This window comes from Oncorhynchus masou, chromosome 31 (assembly GCF_036934945.1).
Source record: "Oncorhynchus masou masou isolate Uvic2021 chromosome 31, UVic_Omas_1.1, whole genome shotgun sequence".
Taxonomy (NCBI): domain Eukaryota; kingdom Metazoa; phylum Chordata; class Actinopteri; order Salmoniformes; family Salmonidae; genus Oncorhynchus; species Oncorhynchus masou.
The window spans coordinates 43,317,082-43,328,024 of NC_088242.1; the positions used below are offsets into that span (position 1 = coordinate 43,317,082).

General features: G+C 43.7%; 1 protein-coding gene across 3 annotated transcripts in view; it reads right to left on the bottom strand.

Annotated features, from left to right (window-relative positions):
* The window catches only part of LOC135523965 (mediator of RNA polymerase II transcription subunit 24), a 29,867-nt gene extending 18,924 nt beyond the window's left edge, over nucleotides 1–10,943 (bottom strand). For 2 of the 3 annotated variants that reach the window (XM_064951016.1, XM_064951015.1), the window contains exons 1-10: nucleotides 10,714–10,943; nucleotides 9,818–9,948; nucleotides 9,633–9,715; nucleotides 3,949–3,987; nucleotides 3,758–3,831; nucleotides 3,223–3,446; nucleotides 1,679–1,790; nucleotides 1,425–1,575; nucleotides 1,159–1,272; nucleotides 978–1,025 (exon numbers count right to left, since the gene is read on the bottom strand). In XM_064951016.1, coding sequence (XP_064807088.1) covers nucleotides 978–1,025; nucleotides 1,159–1,272; nucleotides 1,425–1,575; nucleotides 1,679–1,790; nucleotides 3,223–3,446; nucleotides 3,758–3,831; nucleotides 3,949–3,987; nucleotides 9,633–9,715; nucleotides 9,818–9,947 — 975 coding nt within the window. In that variant the 5' untranslated portion in view covers nucleotide 9,948; nucleotides 10,714–10,943. Of the gene's footprint in view, nucleotides 1–971; nucleotides 1,026–1,158; nucleotides 1,273–1,424; nucleotides 1,576–1,678; nucleotides 1,791–3,222; nucleotides 3,447–3,757; nucleotides 3,832–3,948; nucleotides 3,988–9,632; nucleotides 9,716–9,817; nucleotides 9,949–10,713 lie in introns of all 3 variants that reach the window. The other variant, XM_064951014.1, reaches the window with a different exon arrangement.

The following is a 10,943-nucleotide window of genomic DNA, read 5'->3' on the forward strand; positions in this document are numbered from 1 at the left end:
ATTTTCTTAGGAACAAAGAGAGAGTGCAAACCATCCGATGGTTAGCCACTTCAACCAAACATTAATATTAGCATTTTCTAACCAAAAACCACCATAATTATATGTTCCCCAGAGAGCATAATCTAAATTCCATGCCCAAATCATTTCAAAGTAACTTCAAACCAAGTCGGTGTGTTTTAAGTCTATATTCAACTTTAAAAGAATCCTAAATACACTTGACCTGTGATTTTTAAAACATTTGATTCCACCCTGGTCATGGGCCATGTGAAAATATGAATTGCAGGAAATTAGCTTTAAAACCGTATTTTTCCAAGGACGGGACGCCTATACTCCCACATTCAGGAGAGATCTCACTCCAAGGTATCTTCAAAAGTGGTCAGCCCTGTATTCAATAACGTTTGTGGTTTCATTTATTTATTTATCTATCTGTCTGCAGACTCCCTGCAGTATCTCCCCTGTTCTAGAGCGTGCATTATTGCCCTACAATACACGGCATAATTCAATGGCTATGAAGTTAATTCATCTTCAACGTTTGAGCTGCTTTTGAAAGCAAAAAAAGTCTAATTGAAAATATTACTGGCATTGCTTAATTCAATTTTCATAATAGCAAGCTAGGATTGACGGCTTGGTTAACCAAGCTAGCAAGTCTGTTTGGTTACCAAGGCAACTCCTGCAGCTATCCCATAAACTTGCTAGCTACTTCAGGGAGCTTTGGAAAGCATTTCTACCAGCAAATGTGCAAATTACAGCCTTGGTATAAAAGGGATAACCAACTCGGGGCTCTGTGCGTTCTCAGGAAAATAATGCAGCTCCGTGCATGGTTAGTTGTCGTCTATTATTTTCCACAGAATGCATAGCCCCTCGATTACCCCTTTCATATTTCCAATGTATATTACTTATAAATAAACTTGAAACAGATCTTATAACCATTGATTGTTTTGGATGTAAAGAGAATAAACTCAGTACTATACCTGTACCTTCTCACCCTGGGGATACTTCTTTAGCCTGAGGAGAACCTGGGGGATCTAGAGATGAGGATGGTCAGTAAGATGGTGACATCTCATGGGCTTCAATGAAAAGAAAACATTCAAATGCTTGCTCCAAGGACCATGAAACATTTATATACTGTAACTATCTGGCATTCATTGTGAGAAGTACCTTAAGGAAGGTGAAGGCGGTCCACTTGAGCTCCTCGGTGCCCTCTGGTGACTCGATGAGGCCAGTGAAACACGCCTTCCAGATCTCCAACACAAAGAGCGGCGCAGGGATACGCTGCACAGGGGAATGCACCGGGCTTGGGGGTCAATATTCCATTTCAATTCAGGAAGTAAATAGATTTACAACTTCCCTCAACTAAAAGCGAAACTCAAAGTGAAAGTTGCATATGCTTTGCATACGTTAACTCTAGACCAATTAAGGCTCACCTGCATCCTCTTGATCATCATAAGCTGCTCCACCAGTGGCTGAGTCTCCCCTGTCAGGTTCATGGTTCCTTCCAGCATGATGAAGGCGTGGACCGACGGGAACAACGAGTGGTGCGGGGGGTCTGACTGTTCAGACAGAATTGTAGGAATACTGAGGGGAAGATTGGTCAGATGACTATAAAAACAGCCATCGTGGTTTCAATTATTGTTTACAAAGGCCATTGGCTTGTACCCCATAAGTGCTACATTCTCACCTCTTCACCAATGAAATGCACTCCTCCAGCTTGCCTCTCAGTGTCTGATTGGTCAGATTGTTGAGCCCCTCTGTCACTTTGATCAAAGCTTGCTCCACATTGGTCCAGGAAGCTTTGGAAACATATCATATGATGTGGAGTCAAACATACCAATATAATTAATTCAAATCAAATGCTACAACAATATTAATACATTGTTATTTCAGTTTTATCAAAATAATATGCAGCTAACAACATGTAAACTATTTTCAGACTTAACATGTGTAAATATAGGTAACAAGATTCAACAACAGACAAACTGAACAAGTTACACAGACATGTGACTAACAGAAATTGAATAATGTGTCCCTGAACAAAGGGGGGGTCAAAATCAAAAGTAACAGTCATTATCTGGTGTGGCCACCAGCTGCATTAAGTACTGCAGTGCATCTCCTCCGCAGACTGCACCAGAACACTGACATTCCTGTCTTGCAGGAAATTAAGCACAGAACGAGCATTATGGCGAGTGGCATTGTCATGCTGGAGGGTCATGTCAGGATGAGCCTGCAGGAAGGGTACCACATGAGGGAGGAGGTCTTCCCTGTAACGCACAGCATAGAGATTGCAGGCAATGACAAGCTCAGTGATGATGATGCTGTGACACACCGCCCCAGACCATGACGGACCCTCCACCTCCAAATCACTCCCGTTCCAGAGTACAGGCCTCGATGTAACGCGCATTCCTTTGACGATAAATGCGAATCCGACCAACACCCCTGGTGAGACAAAACCGCGACTCGTAAGTGAAGAGCACTTTTTGCCAGTCCTGTCTGGTCCAACATCGGTGGGTTTGTGTCCATAGGGGACGGTATTGCCGGTGATGTCTGGTGAGGACCTGCCTTACAACAGGCCTAAAAGCCCTCAGTCCAGCCTCTCAGCCTACTGCGGACAGTCTGAGCACTGATGGAGGGATTGTGCGTTCCTGGTGTAACTCGGGCAGTTGTTGTTGCCTTCCTGTACCTGTCCCGCAGGTGTGATGTTCGGATGTACCGATCATGTGCAGGTGTTGTTACACGTGGTCAACCACTGCGAGGACGATCAGCTGTCCGTCCTGTCTCCCTGTAGCGCTGTCTTAGGCATCTCACAGTACGGACATTGCAATTTATTGCCCTGGCCACATTTGCAGTCCTCATGTCTCCTTGCAGCATGTCTAAGGCACCTTCATGCAGATGAACAGGGACCCTGGGTATCTTTCTTTTGGTATTTTTCAGAGTCAGCAGAAAGACCTCTTTAGTGTCCTATGTTTTCATAACTGTGACCTTAATTTCCTACTGTCTGTAAGCTGTTAGTGTATTAACAACCGTTCCACAGGTGCATGTTCATTAACTGTTCATGGTTCATTGAACAAGCATGGGAAACAGTGTTTAAACCCTTTACAATGAAGATCTGTGAAGTTATTTGGATTTTTATGAATTATCTTTGAAAGGGTCCTGAAAAAGGGACACTTTTTTGCTGAGTTTAGTTATAGGAAAACCTCTTAGAAGATTCTGTATCCCCCGACTGACCTTGGTCCTCCAGGCGAGCGATGTGGACTAGGGCCCTGTTCTTCTGGCTGTTCACCAACTCCCTTAGCCTCTCCAGGCAGGCCCTCAGGTTGGCTTCTGTGCTGGCCGACGGCCCCAGCTCCCTGAGCCTCTCGCAGTAGCAGGCGCAGCCCGTCAGGAGCCACACTACCACACCCAGAAGGGCCCGGCACAGCCCGATGCACTCCTCCGCCTTCCCGTGGCAGCTGGGATGGAGGGTGGGTGGGGTTAGAATTGATGTTTGGGACTATTCTGGGGTATTATTTTTCAATGTGAAAGATGACTTGATGTCAGAAATGCACTCGCTCTCTGACGCTCTGAGATAATCATTCAACCAGCAGACTCGTAACTATTAGTGCTTCAACCATATTTAACGCACACAAAAAAAGAAAGTTGCATCTCTTTCTCAGCAGAGCCAGGATGAAACATTTTCTAGGGCTAACACCATTGTGAAATTTAAAGGAAGGAAGAATATAACAGGATGGGAGTGGGACGGGATAAAGCAAGTGTGTAGTACCTGAGACGGTGGCAGAACATGTCCATGATCTCCAACAGGGACTTGACGCAGAGCTCTCTGGAGAAGTCATCAAACTTCGGAACAAAAAGGAGCATGTCAGACAAGTTGACATCCGATGAAAGCATGCATGTCTGGTTGCAGTCAAGACAGTTGTTATTGGCCAGAGTGACAGACAGAGGAACCCAACTCACCTTACTGATGGCTAAGAGAACACTTGAATAAGAGACCATCTGAGGAAATACAATGGCTTCCATTAATAATAATAATAATAATAATTAAATCAAGCACCTTTTGTCACTTTTCACCAGCAAATCTCCTACACTGTCTTGCCTACCATGGGAAGAATATGCAGATTAACCCTTCAATATGACAACAACCAAAGACAGATCTTATATTAGTCCAAGCAATATGAAACGTGATATGTTCACTTTTTCATAAAAGCATGAAACTTAGTACACTTGTACTGTTTGGGACCCTGAACATTTTCAGATATGGAGCCAACGCAGAAACGCCTCCTGCTGACCATTTTCCACTCCGTCATAACAAAAACATTTGTTTTGTGTCATATCTCCCCAACCAAACATGATAACACAGAAAGGGTGAGGTTTGCAACTATGTTTTGCTGGTCAATGATTACAACGGTGCCATGTACACCAGAAACAGTTCCGATTATTATATAAAATGGTCAGGTGTCATGGGAAGCAATGGGAAGAACTCCAATAAAATCACTTTCTGACAACGTATGCAAAATAATATTATTTCAGCTGTCGTCTTGCCGCTGGTTGTGAAAGTGTATACTGTGTAAATTCATGGAACACAGGAAGGCCTTTGAAAATATCTGGACACAGATTTTATAATATTCATTTGGGTAGGTGTTTATCCTCTCACTCTCCATGAGACACCCTTGGAGAATGGAGTAACGGCCAGGGTCTGCAATTATCAACAGTGACTCTGGGGCAATTAAGATTAATTGCCTTGCTCAAGGGCACATCAACAAATTTTGCACCTTGTCAACTCGGGGATTTGAACTTGTGACCTTTCAGTTACTGGCCAAACGCTCTAACCGCTAGAGAAACCCCTCGCCACGGAACGGGCGGAATGGACTATGGGTGGGGTCAGCCTGGGCCGACCCTGCCCACCACACGTTTTCAGTTGAGGAAGCTTTCCAGACAGACAAGTGATGGGCAGAGCGGGGATCTTCTATAGCTCAGTGGGCATATTTAGTACAAAAACATTTTGGTACAGCGCAGATAGAAATGCCATTAACAGAACTGACATGATTCCTTAGAAACAGAGGCATGTTTGTTCTACATAATACATATCAATCTATACGTTTGCTAAAGTTGTGTCCTTTCTCCTGCTGTAATCTAGCCACAATAACAATCAGTCACAAAAGTAGAATTTGCATTTTGCCTAAAAAAAAAAATACTCCCTCATTGAAAGCAAAGCAAACAAATACACACATGGAAATCATGCCAGTTTGGACTAGATTGGAATGTTGTTACATCAGTTAAAATGAAATACAATGATTCATTAGTTTGAAAAAAATCTGTTGAAATACAACTGTGGAAGTATTAGACTGTATAATTGCATTGGGGGCATACTTCTACGCACTATAAAGCCTTAGCTACGGATTGTGCACCTATGAAATGGGGTATCAGCGTACTCAGTGACACCCACAGAAAACAATTCTCAGGAGTATAAACAAATATTAGTGTCTTAGCTCTTATTGCAGGACATTGAAAGTGTTGAAACACTCGGGTCCTGTGGCCCACCCTAGGTGTACGCGGTCCTGGGGCCCACCCTAGGTGTACGCGGTCCTGGGGCCCACCCTAGGTGTACGCGGTCCTGGGGCCCACCCTAGGTGTACGCGGTCCTGGGGCCCACCCTAGGTGTACGCGGTCCTGGGGCCCACCCTAGGTGTACGCGGTCCTGGGGCCCACCCTAGGTGTACGCGGTCCTGGGGCCCACCCTAGGTGTACGTTTTGTTTTTTTGCCCTAGTACTACACACAGCTGATTCAAATAACCAACTCATCATCAAGCATTATTTGATTCAGCTGTGTAGTGCTAGTTCAAAAAATGTGCACCCAGGGGGGGGGCGCAGGACCGGGTTTGCGAAACCCTGGCCTAACCTATAGATTGTGTCCCCATGAAATGGTGTATCAGCCTACTCAGTGACACCCACAGAACACACTACTGTACAGTGCATTTGGAAAGTATTCAGATCAACTTTTTTCACATTTTGTTACATTACAGCCTTATTCTAAAATGGATTAAATCGTTTCCCCCCTCCCTCATCAATCTACACACTATACCCCATAATGACAGTGGTTTATAAACATTTAGAAACATTTACTAATGTATTAAAAATAACAACTGATACCTTAACATACGTATTCAGACCATTTGCCATGAGACTTGAGCTCAGATGCATCCTGTTTCCAATTATCATCCTTGAGATGTTTCTACAACTTGATTGGAAAAACCAAGCCACGAGGTCGAAGAAATTGTCCGCAGAGCTCGGAGAAAGAATTGTGTCGAGGCACAGATCTGGGAACGGGTACCAAAACATCATAATCTTGAAGTGATCGGCCTGACGGAAACATTGCTTAAGCCTGATGAATTTACTGTGTTAAATGAGGCCTCACCACCTGGTTACACTAGTGACCATAGCCCTGTGCATCCTGCATAGGCGGAGGTGTTGCTAACACTTATGAGAGCAAATAGCAATTTACAGAAAAAAATACTGTCTTTTGAGCTTCTAGTCATGAAATATATGCAGCCCAGTCAATCACTTTTTATAGCTACTCTTTACTGGACTCCTGGGCCGTATACAACGTTCCTCACCGAGTTCCCTGAATAACTAATCAGACCTTGTAGTCATGGCAGATATTCACATTTTTGGTGACTTCAATAGTCACATGGAAAAGTCCACAGACCCACTCCAAAAGGCTTTCGGAGCCATCGTCGACTCAGTGGGTTTAGTCCAACGTGTCTCCGGACATACTCACTGCCAGAGTCAAACTCTGGACCTAGTTTTGAACACGTAGAATAAATGGTTGTGGATATTAATGTTTTTCCTCATAATCCTGGACTATCTGACCACCATTTTATTAAGTTTGCAATCACAACAAATAATCTGCTCAGACCCCAACCAAGGATCATCAAAAGCCGTGCTATAAATTCTCAGACAACCCAAAGATTCCTAGATGCCCTTCCAGACTCCCTCCACCTACCCAAGGACATTGGCGTACAAAAATCGGTTAACCACTTAACTGAGGATCTTAATTTAACCTTGCCTAATACCCTAGGATGCAGTCAAATCCCTAAAAACAAAACATTGGGCACAAGAAATTTGCTCCCTGGTAAACAGAAAATACCCGAGCACTGAAGAAAGCTTCCAAAAAAATTGGAACGGAAATGGCGCTCTATCATTTCCGTTGCAACTAACTTGGAAAGACAGTACCGTGCAATATCGAAGAGCCCTCACTGCTGCTCGATCATCCTATTTTTACAACCTCATTGAGAAGAATAAGAACGATCCAAAATGTGTTTTTAATCCTGTCGCAAAGCGAACTAAAAAGCAGCATTCAATAGATGTTAGCTTTCACTTCAGCAGTGATAAATTCAAACTTCGATGAAAAGATCATGATCATTAAAAAAATGATTACAGACTCCACTTTGAATCTGCGTATTTCTCCAAAGCTCAGTTGAACCGAAAGAGCTACTTCCGGTGCTTGGCCCGCCTGTTGAACAATACAAATGGCTCCCTATCCAGTATTAAAGCCTCTCTTGAAAAAGCCAAACCTTGACCCGGAATATTTTTTTTTAAACGAATCGGCCTATATTGAATCTCTCATTCCTCTCAATATGTTTGGAAAAAGCTGTTGCGCAGCAACTAACTGCGTTCCTGAAGACAAATAATGTATACAAAATACTTCAGTCACAAGGCGCTGAGTCACTGGCTTACAAGTGCTCTTCCATGTCGTCCCTAGGAGGGGTGCATCACTTGAGTGAGTTGAGTCACAAACGTGATCTTCCTGTCTGGTATTGCACCCCCTCGGGCTTGTGTGGTGGAGGAGATCTTTGTGGGCTATACTCAGCCTTGTCTCAGGGTAGTCGGTTCGTGGCCCGTTGATATTCCTCTAGTGGTGTGGGGGCTGTGCATTGGCAAAGTGGGTGTGGTTGTATCCTGCCTGGTTGGCCCTGTCCGGGGGTATCGTCGGACGGGGCCACAGTGTCCCTTGACCCACTGCATGTCTCCAGTATCTACGCTGCAATAGTCTATGTGCCGGGGGGCTAGGGTCAGTCTGTTATAATTCTCCTTATCTGGTGTCCTGTGTGAATTTAAGTATGCTCCCTCTAATTTTGTTTCACTCCCTCCCAGAGGACATGAGCCCTAGGATCATGGCTCAGGACTACCTGGCCTAATGACTTTCTGTCCCCAGTCCACCTGGTCGTGCTGCTGCTCCAGTTTCAACTGTTCTGCCTGCGGCGAGGGAACCCTGACCTGTTCACCCGATGTGCTACCTTGTCCCGGAGTCTCTCCGACTTCCTGCTCGGCTATGAAAAGCCAATTGACATTTACTCCTGAGGTACTGACCGGTTGCCCTCTACAACCACTGTGATTATTATTTGACCCTGCTGGTCATCTATGAATATCTTGAAGAACAATCTGGCCTTAAAATGGCCATGTACTCTTATAACCTCCAACCGGCACAGCCAGAAGAGGACAGGCCACACCTCAGTCTGGTTCACCTCTAGGTTTCTTTCTAGGTTCGAGCCTTTCTGAGTTTTTTTCTACAGAGCCCTTGATCTATCTAGCTGGCTAGACATCTGATTGAAATATCACCGACTATTTACTCATTCTCCGTGAGTCAGAGGGTTTTTGTTTGGGGGATTTCTGTTGACATGGCAGAGTTTCCCGTTTGACAAAGTGGTGAATGAATGCGCTGGTAACAAGGCAAAACCGGGGGGAGCTGGCGAATATAACAAGCATCCATGAATCCATCACTCGTTCAGAGTTAGGCGCGATTAGAACTCAGATCAAGAAGCCTTGAGCAACACTGGAAATGCAATAAGTGTGTAAACGCTAATGAACTAAATAAAGGTGCGTAAATGGCATTTACCCTCCACTACATCCCTGGTTGGGTCTGGCAAAACCCAGTCATAAACATCAATATCCCGCCAGGCAAGATTGAATCTATACTTGCCTGGCATTTTAGCTATCAATGTGACGTTTGGCGGCTAATCAGTCAGTTCTGTACCTGCCTGTCTGAGTGGCAGTGTGGGTGGAATGAGCGAGCACGCCTGGCAACCAGAACGTGAAGCACATGACGAAAAAAAACTCGGTAGTCTGCATGGAAATTAATTCGCTACACCAAGGCATTTTTCTAATATTTTTCATATTAACATATTTCCTCATTTTCTGTTTTCCTCTCATTTCAATTCAAATACTTTTTAAGTACCAACTTGAGAAAACGTCTGATTTTCAAGTTATTCCAGTACTCCACCATTATATAATTAATCTGAACTGTTTATGTTGTTGTACATGGCACCATTGTAATTCTTGACCATGAAAACATAGGGTTAGACATTACACGTTCTATGTTTTCATGTTTGGTTCAGGAGATATGACGCAAAATACATTATTTGGTTATGGTGTAATGGAAAATGGCCGCCATGAGTCGTTTTTGTGATGGTTTTCTGTGATGGTTTTTGTGATCCATATCTGAAACTGTTCAGGGCCTCAAACTGTACAAGTGAACCAAGTTTCATGCTTTTATCAAAAAGTTAGAATTTTCACATATGGCCTGGAATATGTGTGTATTTTGAGGTTATGGTAAAATACAAGTTTCAAAATGTAAACCTTACCTGGGAACTGATGGCATACTTGAGGTAGGATAAGATGAGCGGGTTGGGAGAAGGGCCAATCATTGCCTGCTCCATGAGAGCCTCTGGAACATAGGGAAATACAACAATAATGAAATCATACACATTCATTGTTGACTTTCCATTTCCCAAACATTGATATGGATGAGCAAAATAAATCAGCTGACCTGCCAAGTTGAGGTAGTCCCATGTGGCTCCCTTTGGGAAGTTCTTTTTGATGTTGATGGCCCATTGATAGTCACTCCAGCGCTCCTTCCAAGCTTGGAGGATGGCTTGTTTCAAATTAACCACCTTCATACTGACAAGTGCCACACACATAATCTATCAACCACATGCCTTACATGGAATTCAGAGTTCGTTTTTTGCACATGTCAATGTCATACGATGTATAAGCTCCATGATGTACGTTTTTCTTGGTGAAACTAGCAACAAAGTTGTGCCTAGTCGACACTGCTGGCTCACGACTTAGATGCTATGCATGTACCTCTGGTTCATGCGCTATGCGTCGGACAGCAATGCCGCTTGTAGTGCAGATCCGACACGCATGCATGAACCAGAAACAGTCTGGTTGTAAACAAAGTGTTAAAAAGTTGTTAATTCATATTTTGGAGAAATTACACACTGCCCACACAGAATTTGTCCGCGCTCAACCAACATCGTTGCTTTGGTGAGAAGTAACAAAAGTATTGAAGAAATCTGCGAAGGAGAAATCTCGGGCGCACGTAACGCGTCGCTATGCCCATGAACCAGGCATAACTACTACATACACACTTTACCGTACCGGATGAGACTTTCTAGCTCGTTTATTGTTTTCCCCCGTGTAGACTATGTTCGCAAGACAGTTGTTCACGTATTACAATGTGCATTTGAGAAATATTATTATCTACCAAAAACATGACAAGCTAGCAATCGGTCTTCCTCCGCAAAGTGGCTAACGAGCTACAGCTAGCTGTCTGTCAGTGCAGGTAGGGTGAAGTTGAACGAGAGCCCTGGCGTATTCAATATGAATACTATGATATACGTAACGTTAGATAGATAAACTACCAGTTAAATTTATACTCACATGAACTGTCGAGAGTGTATAAATGTAACGTTAGCCTAACGTGGTACTCAGTCAGATTTACAAGACAATGAACGCCATCTTTTTCTATTTTTTTTTCTACTATAACAACATCGTTAGCATTGATTGGTCAAGAGAAACAGCTCTGAGTAAACAGCAAGCCCATTGGTTTCTTTTCGTTCAAACCTGTCATCACCGCTGTTTGCCACTAGAGGTCACCACACTCCCACTTA